At 44.4% G+C, this 22625-nt stretch overlaps 1 protein-coding gene across 1 annotated transcript in view; it reads left to right on the top strand.

Annotated features, from left to right (window-relative positions):
- wnt2bb (wingless-type MMTV integration site family, member 2Bb) overlaps positions 1-22625 on the top strand; it is a 93676-nt gene that overhangs the window by 27884 nt on the left and 43167 nt on the right. The window contains exon 3 of the mRNA XM_041196226.1: positions 14993-15270. Within this exon, the coding sequence (XP_041052160.1) occupies positions 14993-15270 (278 nt within the window). The remainder of the gene's footprint in view (positions 1-14992; positions 15271-22625) is intronic.

Consider the following 22625-nt stretch of genomic DNA (forward strand, 5'->3'; position numbering starts at 1 on the left):
ACCTACCAGTCCAGCCATATCTGGGTGGCTTTTCAACGGCTGCAGGGCTAGGGCTTGCTTGGGGAAGGGGGAGAAGTGGCCTCAGGCAAGGGAAGAGGCTGCAGGATGAGGGCTGTACTAGGGGAGGAGGGAATCCCATGGTGTGTATGGGGCACATGTTGATCTGTGCAAGTGGCCATAAGATAGTGAGGGCTGAGGAGGCCAGATGGACATGTGAGGGTGTGTGTGAGAGAATGGGTGGTGATGTCCTTTGAGCTGGCAGTGAGCGAGATGCCAGTGAATGTGTGATGGGCTTGAGTGTGTGAGTTTAGAGTAAAGAGATGGTTGCCTTACCTTGGCTGCATCAACTAGATCATTCATCCTCTATCTCCATTGGATGACCAATCTCTTCTGTGCAGCATTGGCACTGAGCACCGCACCTTCACCTACCAAACCAGAGTGGTAATGTAGCTGCCCCTCCTGTGGCCAGAGCAGGGGTAGATGACATCACAGTGGGGCCTCCACAGTGTCCAAAAGGCACTTACGGTCTTCAATCCTCTTACCTTTCAGGGGCCATGTCTTCTTTGCTGCACTGAGCGGGGCTGGACTTTAAATGTGGTGCCTGGCATGATGAAGCGGTGAGGTGACGGTGTGGCAGGCGAATCGGAGCCCGCTCGCCATGGAAGCGGCGGGTATCCTGGGAATGTATAAATAATGCAGAGGTTTTGGGATGATATGGCGTGAAAAACTGTTATTGCAGCTGGCGGGTAGAATGTCGTTTATCTGGCAGTTATCGCACTTAGTGCAAATCTGGGATGATTCCACCCACAGTTAAGGTCACCATTACTGAGACTATCATGTTAAAAACCCATCTAGTTCTCTAATGTCCTTTTAAGGAAGGTAAATGTGCCGTCCTTACCTGGTCTGGTCTACGTGTAACTCCAGAACCATATTGACTCTGAAATGGCCTCTCATTTCAAGACCAGTTACGGATTGGCATGATCTTACCTGTGGTGCTCGTATCCCATGAAAGAATAAAGAAAAAAATGCCCGTGGTGGTGTAGTGGCATTGTCACTGGGCTAGTAATCCAGAAACCCAGGGTAATGCTCTGGGGAGCCAGGTTCGAATCCCACCACAGCAGATGGTGAAATTTGAGTTCAATAAAAATCTGGAATTATAAGTCTGATGATGACCATGAAACCATTGTCAACTGCTGTTAAAAACCCACCAGCTTCACTAATTTCCTTTAAGAAATCCACAGTAATGTGGTTGACTCTTAAATGCCCTCTGAAATGGGTTAGCAAGCCATGAAACAAGCATCAAACCACTGAAAAGTCAATAAAAAAGAATGAACTTGGCATTGACCTATGCTCCGAAAATGATGACAGCAAACTCAACCCTGTCGACCCTGCAATGTCCTCCTTACTAACATCTGAGAGCTCGTGTCAAAATTGGGAGAGCTGTGTCACAGACAAGACAAGCAACAGCCTGACATAGTCATCCTCACTTTATCCCACATACCACCATCACTGGACAGGCCCAGCAGAGGTGGCGGCACAGTGGTATACAGTCAGGAGGGAGTTGCCCTGGTTGTCCTCAACATCGACACCGCCCCCATGGGCAAGGAAACATCTTGCTGATTACCACATGCCAACCCCCTCTCCCCACCTCTCAGATGATGGATTAGTAGTTGGAGGAAGCACTGAGGGCACAGAATGTACTCTGTGTGGGGAACTTCAATGTCGATCACCAAGAGTGGCTCGGTAGCACCACTACTAATCAAGCTGGCCGAGTCCTAAAGGACATAGCTGCTAGACCAGGTCTGCAGCAGGTGGTGAGGGAACCAACAAGAGGGAGAAACGTATTTGAGCTCATCCTCACCAACCTGCCTGCCACAAATGCATCTGTCCATGACAGTATCGGTAGGAGTGACCACCACACAGTCTTTTTGGAGACGATATCCCATCTTCACATTGAGGATACCCTCCATCGTGTTGTGTGGCACTACCACCATGATAAGTGGGATAGATTTTGAATGGATCTAGCATCTCAAGACTGGGCACCCATAAGGCACTGTGGGCCATCAGCAGCAGCAGAATTTTACTCAACACAATCTGTAACCTCGTGGCCTGCATATCCTTCACTCTACCATTACCATCAACCCTGGTTCCATGAGAGTGCAAGAGAGTATGCCAGGAGCAGAACAAGGCATACCTAAAAATGGGGTGTCAACCTGGTGAAGCTATAACACAGGACTACTTGCGTGCCAAACAGCATAAGCAGCAAGTGATAGACAGAGCTAAACGATTCCATAACAAACGGATCAGATCTAAGCTCTGCAGTCCTGCCACATCCAGTCATGAATGGTGGTGGACAATTAAATTCACTGGAGGAGGAGGCTCCACAAATATCCCCATCCTCAATGATGGGGAGGACCAGCACAGCAGTCCAAAAGATAAGACTGAAGAATTCGCAACAATCTTCAGCCAGAAATGCTGAGTGGATGATCCATCTCGGCCTCCTCCAGAGGTCCCCAGCATCACAGATGCCAGTCTTCAGCCAATTCAATTCACTCTACGTGAAATCAAGAAACAGCTGAAGACACTGGATACTCCAAAGGCTATGGGCCCTGACAATATTCCAACAATAGTACTGAAGACTTGTGCTCCAGAACCGGCTGTGCCCCAAACCAAGCTGTTCTAGTACAGCTAGAACACTGGCATCTACCCAGCTATGTGGAAAATTGCACAGGTACTTCCTGTACACAAAAAGCAGGACAAATCCAGCCTGGCCCATTACCACCCCATCAGTCTACTCTTGATCCTCAGCAGAGTAATGGAAGGGGTCATCAACAGTGCTATCAAGTGGCACTTACTTAGCAATCACCTGCTCACTGACACCGTTTGGGTTCCGCCAGGGCCACTCAGCTCCTGACCTCATTACAGCCTTTGTTCAAACGTGGACCAAAGAGCTGAACTCCCAAGGTGAGGTGAAAGTGACTGCCCTTGACATCAAGGCAGCGTTTGACCGAGTGTGGTATCAAGGAGCCCTAGCAAAACTGGAGTCAATGGGAATCAGGGGGAAAACTCTCCACTGGTTGGAGTCATACCTAGCACAAAGGAAGATGGTTGAGGTTGTTGGAGGTCAGTCATCTCAGCTCCAGGACATCGCTGCAGGAGTTCCTCAGGGTAGTGTCCTCGGCCCAACCATCTTCAGCTGCTTCATCAATGACCTTCCTTCCATCATAAGGTCAGAAGTGGAGATGTTCGCTGATGATTGTGCACAATGTTCAGCACCATCCACAACTCCTCAGATACTGAAGCAGTCCATGTCAAATGCAGCAAGACCTGGACAATATCCAGGCTCAGGCTGACAAGTGGCAAGTAACAGTCATGCCACACAAGTGCCAGGCAATGACCATCTGCACCAAGAGAAAATTTAACCATCACTGCTTGACATTCAATGGCATTACCATTGCTGAATCCCCCACTATCAATATCCTGGGGGCTACCGTTGCTCAGAAACTAAACTGGGCTAGCCATATAAATATTGGGTCTACAACAACAGGTCAGAGGCTAGGAATCTTGTGGTGAGTAACTCACTTCCTGACTACTCAAAGTCTGTCCACCAACTACAAGGTACAAGTCAAGAGTGTGATGGAATACTCCCCACTTGCCTGGAGTACAGCTCCCACAACACTCAAGAAACTTGACACTGTCCAGGACAAAGCAGCCGGCTTGATTGCCACCCCATCCACAAACTTTCACTCCATCCACCACCAATGCACAGTAGCAGCAGTGTGTACCATCTACAAGGAACTCACCAAAGCTTCCCTGACAACTACCATCTAGAAGGGCAAGGGCAACAGATAGTTGGGAACATAGAACCTATGTATTTGCTTTCCTAGATCTGCATTCCTCAATCATTCAGTTCCTGTCCAAGTCACTCACCATTTTGACTTGGAAATATATCACCGTTCCTTCACTGTCGCTGGGTCAAAATCCTAGAACTCCCTCCCTAACAGCACTGTGGGTGTACGTATACTGCATAAACTGCAGCGGTTCAAGAAGGCAGCTCACCACCACCTTCTCAAGAGCAATAAGGGGTGGGCAATTGCCAGTGACTCCCACACCCGGTAAATGAATAAAAATATATATTAAGTTCCCTTCCAGCTCATCCTCCCACTTAAGACGTGTTTCTACTGTAGCCAAGCGGCTGAGTTCTGTGTGGATGCAACAGGTTGTGACCTGGTTCCTAGAATGCACACTGCTGACCAGCTCCTGCAATTAAAAACAAATCACAAGCACACGGATTCCCTGGCTAGAATTGCTGGCTGTGCTTTTCAGGTGTGGCAATCCTGAGCCAACAGCCTGCAGAGTATCAAAATCCCCAACGAGCTGTTGGGCGCTGTGTCTTGGCCAGCACACCACTTTCTGGAAATTGTTTCTTCAAAGAATTAAAGGGACGGCACACAAAACATAAGCAGAGTTTTCGGAATGAAACGGAGGAGATGGAGGTGCCCTCACTGGACTACCGACCCAGAGGCACGGTCTAAGCTCTGGGGACACCAGTTCAAATCCCACCACGACAGCTGGCGGAGTTTAAATTCGATTCATAAATCTGGAATTAAAAGCTAGACTCAGTAATGGTGACTGTGAAACTATCATCAATTGTTGTAAAAACCCACCTGGTTCACTAATACCCTTTAGGTTCACTAATACCCATTCTTATAGTCTTCTTGCCTATACCTGTCTCCAGACCCACAGCAATGTGGTTGATGCTTAACTGCTCTCTGACATGGTCCAGCAAGACGTTCAATTCAAGGGCAATTAGGGATGGGCAACAAATGCTGGCCTAGTCAAGGATGCCCATGTCCCATGAAAGAATAAATTTTTAAGAAAGTGGAGATCTTCATTCGGGATCTGGGAAGTGGGGATAATCTCCTGTAGTACTTATTCAATCTGTCCTCACAGACAGCCTACTGAGAGGCTCAGTCTGAGAAAAGTCTTCTTTACCCAGAGTGAATGTGGAACTCACTATCACACAAAGTAGTTGAGGCAAATAGCATTGATACATTTAAGAGGAAGCTAGATAAACAGGGGAGGGAGGAAGATATATGATCTGTTGATAGGGTGAGATGAAGTGGGTTGAGAGGAGTCTCATACGGAGCATAAATGCTCTGAAGAAGAGTCATACAGACTCAAAACGTTAACTCTGTTTTTATCTCCACAGATGCAGTTAGACCTGCTGAGCTTTTCCAACATTTTCTGCTTTTGTTTCAGATTTCCAGCATCTGCTATATTTTGCTTTTACATATATGCTAGCAAGAGCCAGTTGGGCCAAATGGTCTGTTTCTGTCCTGAACATTCTCTGTAATACTGTATTATTCTGCAGTATTTTTCAAGGCTCTCAGAGATGGTGAGTAGGGAATAGTCTGCAAGTATTTAATCTATCAAACTATCAGCCACCCACAATCAGAGATTAAATGACCATTTTATCTAAGGTAAAGGGAACAAAACCCATGAGGAATTGAGATCTCACGTTGCAGTAAATAAGGCTCCTTTCACAGGAGAAAACGTGCACATGACAGCAGCAAGCCTGAGCAGAGCATTCCATCCACTGTGGCCCCAGCTCCACCACAGATACCTGACGATCCTTCACATCCAAAGGACAGGTTCTCAGTCATTTTTGTCACAACTTGAATTAACTGCGGCGCTTTTCTCTGAGTCAGAAGGTTTGGGGTTCAAGTCTCACTCCAGGAGACTTCAGAAATCTACAACTACACTTCTAGCACAGTGCTGGGGGAATGCTGCACTGTTGGTGGTATTTATTCTTAATGAGAAGTTAAACTGAGGCCCCATCAGGCGGATGTAAAAGATCCCATGGGTATTATTTTGAAGAAGAGTAGAAGGGGTTCTACCCAGTGCATTGGCCAATATTTATCCCCTAATCAGCTTCACTAAAATAGATTATTTGATCATTATTCCACTGGTCATTGTGGGATCTTGCTGTGTGCAAATTGGCTGCCATGTTTCCTTCGTTACAACAGTGACTACATTTCAAAGTATTTAATTAGCTGCAAAGCACTCTGGGAGGTCCTGAGGTAGTGAATGACACAATAGAAATTAAAGCATTTTTGATTTTTCTTTGAATAATTAACACATTAGCAATATCACATTGGTATTAAGTGGAATGCACACACATTCAGAAACACTCACACACACACATTCACAAATGCTCATACACTCACACACACACACTCACTCACATATACACACACTCTCACGCACACAGACACATTCACACACACATTCACACATACTTAGTCACTCGCCCATACACATATACTGATATGCACACACAGACACACATTCACACACACTCACATGCACACAATCGCACACATTCAAACACACACACACAGAGTCACTCACTCACACATTCACACAAACACACATGCACACCCTCACAAGCACTCATACATAAACTCACTCACTCTTATGCACATACACACTGATATGAACACACACAGACACACATTCACATACACTCACATACACATAATCGCACACATTCAAACACACACACACAGAGTCACTCATTCACACAAACACACATGCACACGCACACACTCACAAGCACTCATACATAAACTCACTCACTCTTATGCACATACACACTGATATGAACACACACAGACACACATTCACACACACTCTCACATACACATGCTCAGACACAAGCAGTCTCATGCTCTCTCACACACACAAACACACACACACTCACTCATACACACACACTCACACTCTCACATATACATGAACTCTCAGACATACACTCACACACATACAAACACACACATGCTCATGCTTACACACATACACACACTGATGCACACACACAGATGCACATTCACAAACACACAATCACAAAAACACACTCACAAACACACACACTCACAGACACACATCCACACACACAGTTACACACACACCCACACAAACACACACACACTCACTAACACTCACACGTACACTTACTCTCATGCACATACACACACTGACAGTCACACACACAGACACACACATGCACTCACACATGCATGCAGATATCACACACACAAACACATTCATGCATAGACACACACACTCACGTAAACACAAACACACATACTGATACACATACACACACACACACACACACGCACACACACATAGTTGCCATTGGTTCTGTGTATGGATATGCTCAAGGAAAAACACCATAAATGTTCATCAGCATTGTTTTGATCAATATTTGTGTATAATCACTGCTTAAACAGCTCTGAGCAGAGAGACAGAGTGAGAGAGGGAGCACGTGTTTTACGAGGGGTCAGGCAGCGGGCTGCTCTCCTAAACTAGCTAAAGTTAGAGCATGTCTTTATGCCAAGTTGTGTAAACAGTAATAAGAGATGTAAATATTTCCACAGGCAAACTGGTGAAAAGTCAAACAGAAATAATTCAGGGAGTAACTGGTTGCATCTATTTGCACGGCCCCAGTCAGTAACCGTAAAGGTAAAAGCTTTCCTGCTCCTCCGGGGCGGTGCACATAACCTGTTGTCCACTCGATAGGGCTATCGTGCTCTGAAACTATGAGCCGCTACCAAAATGTGACACAATGCAGTTTCAGGGTGATCTAATCAAGGTGTTTAAAATGAGAAAGCAATTTGATTGTGCAGATAGAGAGAAAATCATTTCTGTTGGAGGAGTCCAAATCAACGTGGCATAATCTGAAAATTAGGGCTGGCCATACAGGATTGAATTCGGGAAGCACTTTTACGTTCAAAGGGTACTAAAATTAGACCTCACTGCCTCAAAAAGCTGTGCATGTTGGAGGTTAGTTGGACTTTTCAAGACTGCCATTGATAGATAGTTGTTCGGGAAGCCTATCAATGGATAAGGAACAAAGGCAGGTGATGTTTTGCAATTCTGTTCCTTGTTTTCAAAGACCCCTGTAGCATCATCACTCCTTATCGCCATCATCCCTACAACTCTCCAATGTCCCTACGCACCTCCAGTTATGCCCTCCTACTCATCCACTAGTGGTCACTGTGCTTTGAGATGCCTGGGTCCTAAGTTCTGGAATTTCTTCACTACCCCTATCTACCACACCGCTTCCTTTTTCTCCTTTAAGATGCTCCTTAAATCTCCCTTTTTCCTGGCCTAATGAGGAAGATTTTTCCATGAGCGCCTGAACCCTGACATTAGGGACCAACTGGGGATCCTGAACATGCTTTTGTCGGGAGCAAGAACCGGGGGAGCTAATTTCCCAAAGAGAGTCTCCTATTTGGCCCCCTCCACGTTTGTCATCCTATTAAGGTCGACAGGTGGGCTGCCAATGCTGCCAGTCCAATCACAGGGTTGGCAGCTCAAGAGCCTTGACAGCCCCATCGAGGGCTTGAAGCATCTTGGGACAATCTAATACTTTAAAGGTGCTATATAAATGCTGTATATAAATGCTATATAATTGTTGTTATACAATTGAAGCATTACCGCCTCTCCTTTGTATTCTAACCCCCTTGAGATGATGGCCAACATTTCATTCACCTTTTTGATTGCATTTTGTACCCGTCCACTAGCTTAGATAGAAACTGTGGTGTGCTGAAATGCACAAATGCTAGGATATCCCTACGGAGTTCAAATGTGGAGCGCTGCAATCACAACTTCAAGATAGGCAGGTTAACAAGCCAAATGGCTTAACATTCAGGGCTGCATGAATATGGATTCCAGAATTTTAAATCTCTGTTGGTAATGATAACAACCACTTAGGCTATTCTGAGGAAGGTCTGAGAATACAAGGGCACCTCAACTTAGGGGTACGTTTAAACAAAAGATTCATTGGGACCTATTCCGACACAGCTCTCTGCTATTTTCGGGACACCATCTCCTTCAAGCCCAACCCCCCCAGGGCCAGAAGATTCAGCCCAATGGCTCCGTGTTAAATTTCACATTCAACAGACTATCACGCAATTAATCAAATGTCAATTTTAGGGAAATTACTGGAAATGGCTGTTAGCGACAGATTGATCAAACACATGGAGAGGACAGGTATCAGCAGTTCAAAGAGAAACTGCATGGACTTGTGAAGAATCATGTCTGATTAATCTGGTTGAGACTTTCGAGGAGGTCATGAGGATGATGGACAGGGGAGAATCTACTGGTGTTGGCTATATGGGACTTCCAAACGGAATTTGATAAGGTTCTGCACAAGAGATTATTAGAGAAAATAGAAGTACCCAGAGTTGGGAATAACCTTGTGAAACTGGTCATCATTGTGTTGGGAGAGTCTCCCATTGGTGGAACACATGGGATCTGTACTGGGGCCTCAGTTCTTCACCATATTTCCCAATAACTAGGATGCAGGAATAGAAAGTTGTACACCCAAGTTTTGTAGATAACACTAAGTTCAGCAGCGCAATAACTTAATAGATCAGAGCAGAAAGTTACAAAGGGACATGATAGGCTTAAATAGTAAATGGAGTTCAATGTGGGAGAAGTGTGAGGTCATCTACTGTGGATCCACAAAGGATGATCTCAAGCATTGGCTAAATGGTGAGGAAACCAGGGAGGTGGGGAAGCAAAGAGACCGAGGGTGATGCTCTGAGGGCCTGGGTTCAAATCCCACCACAGCAGATGGTGAAATTTGAATTCAATGTAAAAAACTTGATATTAAAAGTCTGATGATGACCACAAAAACATTGCCGATTGTCGTAAATACTCATCTGGATTATTAACGCCCTTTAGTGAAGGAAATCTTCCATCCTTACCTGGTCTGGCCTACATTTGACTCCAGACCCACAGCAATGTAGTTGACTCTTAAAATAAAAATGCCCCTGATCAAGGGCAATTAGGGATGGGCAATAAATGCTGGCCTGGCCAGCGACACCCACATCCCATGAACAAATAAAAAAATATACAAACAACTATAATCTAGTGGACAGGCACAAAATGCAATGAAAAAGTGAATGAAATGTTGGCCATTATTGCAATGGGGCTAGAAAACAACCGGGAAAGCAGTCATGTTCAATTCTGTAACAAGAACTACTTGCATTTACATAGCACCTTTTTATTAAATTATAGCACCTTTTTATTAAATTTTCCCAAGATGTTTCACAGGAGCATTATCAAACAAAATTTGACAATGAGTCATATTAGGAGGTACTAGGGCAGATGATGAAAAGCTTGGTCAAAAGAGTGTTTTAAGAGAGGAAGATAAGGAAGAGAGGCAAAACATGTTAAGGAGGAAAGTTTAAAGCTTAGGGCCAAGGCCTAACTGAAGGCACAATGACCAATGATGGAGCAATTAAAATTGGGGATGCTCAAGAGACCTGAATTGGAGGAGCGCAGATATCTCAGAGAGTTGTAGGTTTGGAGGAGGTAACAGAGATAGGGATGGATGATGGGTATGGACACATGTGGGCCTGGCAATGATTCAATTCAGGTTTACAGCTTTTGCACAGAATCTCAGGATTATTACAACACGGAAAGAGGCCACTCAGCCCATCATGTCTGCACCAGCTCTCCATGGGAGCAATTGACTTCATGCCACTCCCCTGCCTTCCCCCCACAACCTTGCACGTTCTTCCTTTTCAGATAACTATCTAATTCACTTTTGAATACCTCAATTGAACGTACCTCCACCATACTCTCAGCAGTGCATTGCAGACCCTAAGTTTTTCTTTTCTCTTAATGTTCCAAGAGTTGCTAGGCACCATTGGGACCTCACCCAATCAGATTATTCTTCACGTGTCAGTGAAGGCAGTGACTGTCAACAGGTTGATGGGCTGTGGGAGGCATCATTGTCAACCCAAGAACTCATCCAACACTCATCACATGTGCGCCACATCTGAGGTAATTGCCTAGTCACTGGGGTAAATTCAAAACTAACCTGTAGAAATAAATGATGAGTGTAATTTTAACTTGCATAAGTGAATGGGTTTTGAGTTGGTTAAAATTGGGTCTAATTAATGTTACAGGGAGTAAGTTTTCTTAATTAATTCTTGGGGCTTGAGCATTGCTGGCAAGGTCAGCATTTACCACTCATCCCTAATTGCCCTTGAACTGCTGGTGAGCCATGTAAAACTGAGAGGTTTGAGAGGCCATTTCAGAGGGCAGTTAAGAGTCAACCACATTGCTGTGGGTCTGGATTCACATGTAGGCCAGACCAGGTAATATCGGCAGATTTCCTTCCCTGAAGGGCATCAGTGAACCAGATGGGTTTTTACAACAGACCAGTAGGTTCATGACCATAATTTACTGAGACTAACTTTTTAATTCCATTAATTAATTAAAATTACCCCAGCTGCCATGGCTGGGGTTGATCTCATATCTCCAGAACTTATTGTCTGGGTCTCTGGATTAGTAGTCCTGTGGGGGAGGGGGGGAGGAGGAGGAGATGGTGGCATGGTGGTATAACACTGGATTAGTAATCCAGTAGGCCCTAGCCTAATGCTCTGGAGACATGGGTTCAAATCCCACCACAACTAACAGAGCTTAAATTCAATTAATAATCTGGAATATAAAGCTAGTTTCAGTGATTGGTAACCATGACAATCATCAATGATTGTTGCCAAAATCCATCTGGTTCACTAATGTCCTTTAGGTAAGGAAATCTGCCATCCTTACCTGGTCTGGCCTACATACAACTCCAGACCCACAGCAATGTGCCTGACTCTTAGCTGCCCTTGGTTCAAGGCAACAAGTGCTGGCCTTGCTACTGACACCCACATTCCACAAAAGAATAAATTACAAAAATACTATTGTGCCCATGGTCAAGAGATGGAACAGGTGGTGACAGTGGAAAGAGTCTGTATTGATTAATTCCAGTGCAAATTCTATTGATTTCTTTCAGAAAATGATTAATAGAGGATAGGAGCTATTTGAAGCATGATGTATGATGGATGTGGGAGTACAGGAAGAGGATAGTAGTATGTGGGAGGGATACAGAGTAGATAGGGATAAAACTGTTCCCACTGGTAGAAGGATCAAGAATGAGAGGACATTGATTTAAGGTCTTTGGCAAAAGAAGCAATGGAGACATGAGGACAAATTTTTTCACACAGCGAGTGGTTAAGATCTGGAATGCACTGCCTGAGGGTGCAGTGGAGGCAGGCTCAATCAAGGCATTTGAGAAGGAATTGGATTATTGTCTGAAAAGGAAGGGGGGTTGTGGGAGGAGGGGGAATGCAACCAGGTGAATCACTCATTCGGAGAGCCGGCACAGACATGACAGGCTGAATGGCCTCCTTCTGTGCTTTAACAATTTTGTGATTCTGTGACTTTGGGCCTACAGCTGCCAAAGCTCTTCCCCGCTGGGGATTTTCCTCACCTCATATCAGGTTGTAGACTCATTGATAGAGATTGATCACCGCCTCCTTGCTTTGCCCCACACTGGCGCAGTGATGCCCTTCAAGCTATATATAACCCAACTGACTCTCTCTAAAGGAGAGAGATGCCTATGGCCCTTTGTGGACTATGGCCAATTACTACATTACCTAATTACCATTGGCAGCCATGCCTTCAGTTGTCTGGGCTCTAAGTTCTGGAATTCCCACCTTAAAACTCTCTGCTTCTGTATCTCTTCTTCTCCTTTAAAATATTCCTTAAAACCTATCCCTTTGGCTCACCTGTTCAAATAAACCACATGCGATTTGGTGTCAGATTTTGCTCTATAGTGCTCCTCTTCACAGGATCGTTTTAGTACATTAAAGGCGCTATAAATGCAAGTTGTTTTTTGTTGCTGTATCAGGATTGCAGGATAACCCCTCGGTCTCTGACTATTGGAGTAAAGGAGACTGGAAGACGGGGAAAGGACAGTTTTGAAGAATGGTTAACTGACCTACAGAATTATGAGCAAAGTGTATGTTGACAATAGGACAGGATCAGAGCAAATGGGAGGAATAGAGCATAGAAACAGGCGCAGATGAGACAGATACAACCTGAGACTGTTAGCACAGAGCAGCGATGGACGGGATGTGTTGTGAAATCAGGACGCGACATAACGTGTCCACTGGTGAGTGAGGGAGTCCCACGGATTTACTGCTGTTTACGCTTCCTTGTTAGCAGTTAGTTGCCCTCAATAAATTATGTGCATGCAACTTGACGTCTTTCACAAGGAAAGAAATAGTAAAAGCCTGCATGTGGGGAAAATGGAATGGAAATAAATTTCCCTTTTGCGTCAGTGTTTGTGCCAGTTAAAAATATAGATACTGTTAAATGTTCCTATTTAAGGCTTTGCCTGTGGTTCCAATCTGTTCACAGACCTACGTTTCCTCCTAGTTAAACAACACCTCGACTTTAAAATTCTCATCTTATTTTCAAATCCCCCCCATGGCCTGGCCCTTCCCTATCTCTGGAATCTGCTCCAGCCCCCCACAACTCTCCAAAATCTCTGCACTTCAGCAATTCAGGCTTCTTGAGCACCCCCGACTTTAATAATTCCACCACGGAAAGCCGTGCCTTCAGCTGCTGGGGTTCTAAGCTCTGGAATTCCCTCCCTAAATTCTCTGCCTCTTGCTCTTCTCCCCTCCTTTAAGACCTCCTTAAAATCCACCCCCTTTGACCAAGCGTTTGGTTACCTGTCCTCCCTATGTGTCCGTGTGTCAAATTTTGTCTGGTAACACACACCTGTGAAGAACCTTGGGCGGTTTTACTATGTTAAAGGTGCCATACAAATGCGAATTGCCATTGTTGTTAAATGCTAAAGGCTGTCTCACTGTTTCTAAGCAGAAAGATCTTAACAATGCAGACCTGAGTTACACTGCTGCCTCCTAATCACACTGCCCAGGGATAATGATGATCTGTGTGTTCGAAGCTCTTGTGCACCATCTTCAGAACAATGGTTAATTTTTCATGGCTTCAGAGCACAAATAATTTCACTGGCGGTTTAACAAAATATCGCAGGTCATTGAGCCCCTCTACAACATTCCAAACAAACACATTCCCTGCAACCCACTCACTAAATTGTGCAATACAGCTGTGGTTGTTGTGAGGGTAAAACAGCATTCATTTTACTTCTGTTTCTGTCACATAACTGAGCTATCAAAGTGTTGATTTCCTTAATCCAGGCCATAGCAGTTCATTTGACTAGTAGCTCGTCCACTGCACTAAACATTCACTCCTTCCATCATCGGTGCATCATGGCTGCAGTGTGTTTACTATCCGCCAATACACTGCAGCAACTTGTCAAGGCTCCTTCACAAAGTTTAGGACCTCTAGCACCTAAGGACAAGGGCAGTAGACGCATGGGAACACCACCACCACCACCTGCAGGTTCTACCCAAGTCACACACACAATCCCAGCTTGGACATATATCGCCATTCCTTCACCTCCGCTGTGCCAAAGTCCTGCAGCTACCTATCTAACAGAATTGTGGGAGCATTTTAGGAATAAACATTAGGAATAGGAGGAGGACGTTCATCCCCTCGAGCCTGTTCCGCCATTCAATTAGATCATAAATGATCCACATCTCCACACCGTTTACCTTTGTTTCAAGTCCCTTGATTCTATCATCAGATTCAGTTTTGAAAGCTCGAGTTGTTCCCCACACACACAACCTTTTGGGCAAAAGGCCTTCAGTTTTCCAGGACTCTTCATGTGAAAAGGTGATTTGGGAACAGCCTGGTTCTAATTTTAAGATTAAGTCCCCTGGTCCTTCATCCCCACCGCCCCCCCCCCCCCCCCCCCCCCGCCCCAGAGCAAATATCTATCCTCTCAGATCCTTCTAATGTTTCGAACACCTCGATCAGATCATCAGAGGGACTGCAGCAGTTCATCAAAAAAGCCCATCACTATTTCAAGGGGACTGTGCATAGGCAATAAATATCGGCCTTGCCAAGTGATGCCATATCTGTGAATGAATAAGATAAAGGAAACTGGAATTGATCATTCCTCGCTCGTGTTGTAAAGGGGGAAGAATAATGCCCGATTACCCTGTTTCTAAACACTTCTCCCCCTATTTCCTCCTGCTCCCCTCAGGTAGCCGAGAGGCTGCTTTTGTCTATGCGATTTCCTCCGCTGGGGTTGTGTACGCTATCACACGAGCTTGCAGCCAGGGAGACCTGAACAGCTGCAGTTGTGACCCGCGCAAGAGGGGCAAAGCCCGGGACCCGAGAGGGGAGTTCGACTGGGGAGGCTGCAGTGACAACATCAACTATGGAATCAAGTTCTCCAAAGCCTTTGTGGATGCCAAGGAGAAGAAGGAGAAGGATGCCAGAGCACTGATGAACCTCCACAACAACCGATGTGGCAGAACAGTGAGTAGATGATAGATAGACCTTTCCAATGAAACGTTGCATGACTATCAGACCCTTTTTTGCCAGAAGTTTGCAGTCAGAATTAGCTGCACATGGTCTCCAATTTTTGCAGCTAAAATCCACCTACAAAACAGAACTGGTGCTCAGCCAACCAGTCCAGAGTTCAAAGAGGCTTTAGAAATAAGATGTAAACTAAGCAGCAAAAGCCTGTTTTCTTTTTTAAATGATACCTTTCTTTTCCATTATCTCCAATGTTTTGTAATATAAATGTGGAAAAGCAATTCTTGAAGTAATGAGATCAATAATTGATGGAACACACCTCTATATTAAGTAAATGCATTTATTATTCAGGAAAAGTCATTAACAACCAATGTAAAGGTATCAATTATACCTTATTAGTTGTTGATATCAAATTCTGAATTATTGATGTGAAGGTATTAATTATCAGGATAAAATATTAACTTGATATAAAGGTATTAATTATTGAAATTATTAGTCATTGTGAAGAAATCATTAGTAATTGATTTAAAAGTGTGGATTAATGATGGAAAAACAATTATTGGAATGACAACATAGTTGATTGAAGCAACAAATTATTCATAAATGCACTTATTAAGAAAAAATATGAACGATTGAAATAAAGCTATTAATTATTGAGACTAATTCATCACTTATGGATATGAAGGCATTCATTATTGACATTATCACTTTAATTATTGAGGGACTGTTAATAACTATTGATTTTAAGCCAGGATATTTGCATAGATGGAGAGGCTTTCCATCTTAGTGAGAATGACAGCAGAGGCCTGAATCTGGAAGTTCCGCCCCCGAACCCGGCATCTGCCATTTTCTCAAAGGGGGAATGGGGGTGGGTTTTAACGTGCAAATCCGTAATTCATGGAAGCAGCTGGTCATGTTAAGGTGCAGCTGCCTCAGCCGGATCTGATTTTGGATAGTGGGACGTCCAAAACAACCAAAACATTGCAGGGCTGAAGCGTTTGCAACAATCTTCAGCCAGAAGTGCCAAGTGGATGATCCACCTCAGCCTCTTGCTGAGGTCCCCAGCACCACAGATGTCAGTCCTCACACAATGCAATTCACTCTACATGATATCAAGAAACAGTTGAAGGCACTGGATACTGCAAAGGCTATGGGCCTTGACAATAACCTGGCAATAGTACTGAAGATTTGTGTTCCAGAACTTGCCGCGCCCCTAGCCAAATTGTTCCACTACAGCTACAACACTGGCATCTACCCAGTAATGTGGAAAATTGCCCAGGTATGTCCTGCCCACAAAATCTAATTTGGCCAATTACCACCCTGTCAGTCTACTCTCGATCATCAGCAAAGTGATGAAAGGGGTCATCATAGTGTTATCAAGCTGCATTTACTCAGCAATAACCCTGCTCACCGATGTTTAGTTTGGGTTCCGTAAGGGTTACTCAGCTCCTGACCTTATATAGCCTTGGTCCAAACATGAACAAAAGAGCTGACCTCAAGAGATAGTGTGAGAGTGACTGCCCTTGACATCAGAGCAGCATTTGACTGAGTGTGGCATCAAGGAGCCCTAGCGAAACTGCAGTCAATGGGAATAGGGGGAAAACATTACACTGGTTGGAGTCATACCTAGTACAAAGGAAGATGGTTATGGCTGTTGGAGGTCAATCATCTCAGTCCCAGAACATCACTGCAGGAGTTCCCAAGGGCAGTGTCCTCAGCCCAACCATCTTCAGTTGCTTCATTTATGAACTTCCTTCTTTCATAAGGTCAGGAATTTGGATGTTCATTGATGATTATACAATGTTCAGCACCATTCATGACTCCTCAGATACTGAAGCAGTCCATGTCCAAATGCAGCAAGACTTGGACAATATACAGGCAAGTAACATTCATGTCACACAAGTGCCAGACCATGATCATCTCCAACAAGAGAGAATCTAACCATCTCCCTATGGCATTCATTGCCATTACCATTGCTGAATCCCCCAATATCAACATCCTTGAGGTTATCATTGACCTGGGCCAGCCATATAAATACTGTGGCTAAAAACAAAAAAACTGCAGATGCTGGAAATCCAAAACAAAAACAGAATTACCTGGAAAAACTCAGCAGGTCTGGCAGCATCGGTGGAGAAGAAAAGAGTTGACGTTTCGAGTCCTCATGACCCTTCAACAGAACTTGCGTTCGAGTCCAAGAAAGAGTTGAAATATAAGCTGGTTTAAGGTGTGTGTGTGGGGGACGGAGAGATAGAGAGACAAAGAGGTGGGGGGGGGGGGGGGGGTGGGGGGGGTGTGGTTGTAGGGACAAACAAGCAGTGATAGAAGCAGATCATCAAAAGATGTCAACGACAATAGTACAATAGAACACATAGGTGTTAAAATTAAAGTTGGTGATATTATCTAAACGAATGTGCTAATTAAGAATGGATGGTAGGGCACTCAAGGTATAGCTCTAGTGGGTTTTTTTATATATATAATGGAAATAGGTGGGAAAAGGAAAATCTTTATAATTTATTGGAAAAAAAAAGGGAAGGGGGAAACAGAAAGGGGGTGGGGATGGGGGAGGGAGCTTACGACCTAAAGTTGTTGAATTCAATATTCAGTCCAGAAGGCTGTAAAGTCCCTAGTCGGAAGATGAGGTGTTGTTCCTCCAGTTTGCGTTGGGCTTCACTGGAACAATGCAGCAAGCCAAGGACAGACATGTGGGCAAGAGAGCAGGGTGGAGTGTTGAAATGGCAAGCGACAGGGAGGTTTGGGTCATTCTTGCGGACAGACCGCAGGTGTTCTGCAAAGCGGTCGCCCAGTTTACGTTTGGTCTCTCCAATGTAGAGGAGACCACATTGGGAGCAACGGATGCAGTAGACTAAGTTGGGGGAAATGCAAGTGAAATGCTGCTTCACTTGAAAGGAGTGTTTGGGTCCTTGGACGGTGAGGAGAGAGGAAGTGAAGGGGCAGGTATTGCATTTTTTGCGTGGGCATGGGGTGGTGCCATAGGAGGGGGTTGAGGAGTAGGGGGTGATGGAGGAGTGGACCAGGGTGTCCCGGAGGGAGCGATCCCTACGGAATGCCAATAAGGGGGGTGAAGGGAAGATGTGCTTGGTGGTGGCATCATGCTGGAGTTGGCGGAAATGGCGGAGGATGATCCTTTGAATGCGGAGGCTGGTGGGGTGATAAGTGAGGACAAGGGGGACCCTATCATGTTTCTGGGAGGGAGGAGAAGGCGTGAGGGCACCTATGTGTTCTATTGTACTATTGTCGTTGACATCTTTTGATGATCTGCTTCTATCACTGCTTGTTTGTCCCTACAACCACACCCCCCCACCCCCCCCTCCACCTCTTTGTCTCTCTATCTCTTCGCCCCCCACACACACACCTTAAACCAGCTTATATTTCAACTCTTTCTTGGACTCGAACGCAAGTTCTGTCGAAGGGTCATGAGGACTCGAAACGTCAACTCTTTTCTTCTCCACCGATGCTGCCAGACCTGCTGAGTTTTTCCAGGTAATTCTGTTTTTGTTTTAAATACTGTGGCTACAAGGGCAGGTTAGGGACTGAGAATCCTGTGGAGAGTAACACCCTTCCTGGCTCCCCAAAGCATGTCCACCATCTACAAGGCACAAGTCAAGAATGTGATGGAATGCTCTCCACTTGCCTGGATGAGTGCAGCTTCAACAACACTCAAGAAGTTTGATACCATCCATGACAAAACAGCCCACTTGATTGGCACTTCATCTACCACCTTAAGCATCCACTCTGTCTACCACTGAGGCAGAGTGGCAGCAATGTGTATCAGCTACAAGATGCACTGCAGCAAATTTCCAAGGTTCCTTCGACAGCACCTTCCAAACCCACAGCCTCTACCACCTAGAAGAGCAAGAGCAACAGATGCATGGGAGCACCACCAAGTGCAAGTTCCCTTCCAAGTCACACACCATCCTGACTTGAAACTATATCGTTGTTCCTTCACTGTCACTGCGTCAAAATCCTGAAGTTCCCTTCCTTACAGCACTGTGGGTGTACTACACTACATGGACTGCAATAATTGAAGAAGACTACTCACCATACCACCTTCTCAAGGGAAATTATTGATGGGCAATAAATTTTGGCCTAACTAGTAATGGCCACACCCCATGAACAAATAAAAAGAAAGAGCTTGTGTACTTTAGACCTGGCAGGAGAAGGACTAAAGCTGCCAGAGTTCTTTGAAGAGGTAAGGTATCCCTTTGGATATGGCCTTTGGGAGCAGTAAGGTGCTCTTTGGGAGTTGTCAGGTGCCCTTTGGAATTGTTAAAATTAGATATGAATGTGCATTCGATGTGTATAAACTCATTGGAACTGTCAAGCTTATTGGAACTGTCAAGAGAACTGTAATGCTTTCAAGGAATTTAAATGTCCTGCCCTTTAAATATTTGATAAAAACTGTCTGCAGTTTTCAAAAAAGTGCTTGCTATTTCACTCTGTCTATTGACATAAGCCTGAGGCTATCATTACAGGATTACTGCTGCAAGACTGATTTCACAACCTATCATTATCACAGTTTGATTGACAGCTCCATATGGTTATAAACACTTTGAACTGGGACTATGAATACAAATGCTTGTTTTCATAAGGGATTACAGGAGTTAAATGTAGTGAATAGGCTTTTATCAATGAGAGTGATTTTTTAAAAATAATTAATTCATCAGTAGGCACCTAAGAACCCTATTATTAAACTTATACTTACTATCAATAAATTTATTATTAAGAACTTAAGAATCTTAACATGATTCCTGAGATCTGCCCATTGTGGATACTTGCTGAGTTGGCATGGTAATTGTAAGGGCAAAAGGTGATGGGGGCATGGGTGGCATGAGTTGCCACTAAATTGGCAAAGGGGCAATAAAGGGCCATGGGGGATGGAGAAGGGCATGGGTTAGCATGAAGGGAAGAGGGACCATGGGTTGGCATAGATGGGGCGTGCAGAGTGTGTGTGTGGGGGGGGTTAATGGGGTGTGAGGAGTGAGGGCTGAAGGGCTGTTTTTGTTTAATCCAATTTTTGATATCTTCGCCGAAGTGCTAGGGCACTGAATCAGACCTTCTGCCTAGCCCTCTTTTACATGCGCAGCCTCAGAGCTATTTCTGGGGTCGCCCGTCACAACTCCCGTTTTCACCCACCTTCCCAGACCAAAAACAAAAGTTCTGGGGCAGTTTTTCCTGGGTCGATTTTGTGGAGCTAGAAATTGTCCTGACTCTGCGCTCCCAAACTGGAAGCAAAAATTCAGGCCAAAGGCTTGACATATTTAAAATTATAGTTATTGATATATAGTAATTAGTTATTGATTTTAAAGGTGTTATTTATTGACAAAAAGACATTAAGGTCTTCAACTGATTTTCAGCATCAACAAATATCACATTCCCTCTCTCTGCCCCATTTCATCTACCTGCATCTGGTTTTGGCCCTGGTGAGAGGCCCGTCACCTGACATGAAGATAGAATTGAACTAGAATGATACCAGGGCTTAGAGGGTAAAATTACATAGAAACATAGAATATAGGAGCAGGAGTAGGCCATTCGGCCCTTCGAGCCTGCTCCACCATTCAATATAATCATGGCTGATCTTTCATCTCAATGCCATACTCCTGCTCTCTCCCCATACCGCTCGACACCTTTAGGGCCGAAAAATCTATTTCTTTCTTAAATATATCCATGACTTGCCCTCCATTGCTTTCTGTGGTAGAGATGACAACCTTCTGAGTGAAGAAGTTTCTCCCCATCTTAGTCCTAAATGGCCTACCCCAAATCCTGAGTCTGTGACCATTTGTTCTTGAGGCCCCCCAGCCAGAAGGAAACATTATTGTTGCACCCAGCTTGTCCATCCCTGTCAGAATTTTATTTGTTTAAATGAGGTCCGCTCTCATTCTTCTAAACTCCAGTGAATACAAGCCGAGTCGGCCCATTCTCTCCTCATGCGACAATCCTGACATCCCAGGAATCAGTCTGGTGAACCTTCACTGCACACCCTCTATGGCAAGTATATCCCTTCCTAGGTAAGGAGATCAAAACTGAACACAATACTCCAGGTGTGGTCTCACCAAGACCCTGTGCAGCTGCGGTAAGACATCCTTGCTCCTGTACTCAAGTCCTCTCGCAATGAAGGCCAACATACCATTTACCTTCTTAACTGCTTGCTGTACCTATATGCTTACTTTCAGTAATTGATGTACAAGGACACACAGGTCCCTTTGTACATCAACATTTCCCAATCCAGCACCATTTAAATAATACTCTGCCATTCTGGTTTTCCTACCAAAGTAGGTAACTTCACACTTATCCATGTTATACTGTATCTGCTATGTATTTTCCCACTCACTCAACCTGTCTAACTTGCCTTGAAGCCTCTTAACCCCGTCCTCACCATTTACATTCCCACCAAGTTTTGTGTCATCAGCAAACTTGGAAATATTACACACAAAAACAAAAAACAAAAGATGCTGGAAAAACTCAGCAGGTCTGATAGCATCTGTGGAGAGAAAGAGGGTGGAAATATTTGGAAATATTACATTTGGTTCCCTCATCCAAATCATTGATGTATATTGTGAATAGCTGATCCCTACGGTACCCCACTAGTCACCGCCTGCCACTCCGAAAAGGACCCATTTATTCCTACTCTCTGTTTCCTGTCTGCCAACCAATTTTCAATCCAAGCCAATATATTACCCCAATCCCATGTGCTTTAATTTTACACACTAACCTCTAATGCGGGACTTTATCAAAAGCTTTCTGAAAATCCAAATACACCACATCCGCTGGTTCTCCCTTATCTATTTTGCTAGTAACGTTCTTAAAAATCTCCAGTAGGTATGTCAAACATGATTTCCCTTTCATAAATCCATGTTGACTTTACCTAAACCCACTGATATTTTCAAAGTGTCCTGTTATCACATCCTTTATAACAGACTCTAGCATTTTCTGTACTACAGAGGTTAGGCTAACCGGTCTGTAATTTGCTGTTTTCTCCCTCCCTCCTTTTCTAAAAAGCGCTGTTACATTTGCTACCCTCCAATCTGCTGGGACTGTTCCAGAATCTACAGAATTTTGGAAGATGACAACCAACGCATCCATTATTTCCATGGCCACCTCCTTTAGTGCCCTGGGATGTAAATTATCAGGCTTTGGGGATATATTGGATTTTAGACCCATTAATTTCTCCAGCACTGTTGTTTTAATAATACTAATTTCCTTCAATCCCTCCTTGGTTAACTGGGAAGTTATTTGAGTCTTCCTCCATGAAGACAGAACTAAAGTAGTTGTTTAATTGCTCTGCCATTTCCTTGTTCTCTATTACAAATTCTCCTGTTTCAGGCTATAAGGGATCT

This window comes from Carcharodon carcharias, chromosome 9 (assembly GCF_017639515.1).
Source record: "Carcharodon carcharias isolate sCarCar2 chromosome 9, sCarCar2.pri, whole genome shotgun sequence".
Taxonomy (NCBI): Eukaryota; Metazoa; Chordata; class Chondrichthyes; order Lamniformes; family Lamnidae; genus Carcharodon; species Carcharodon carcharias.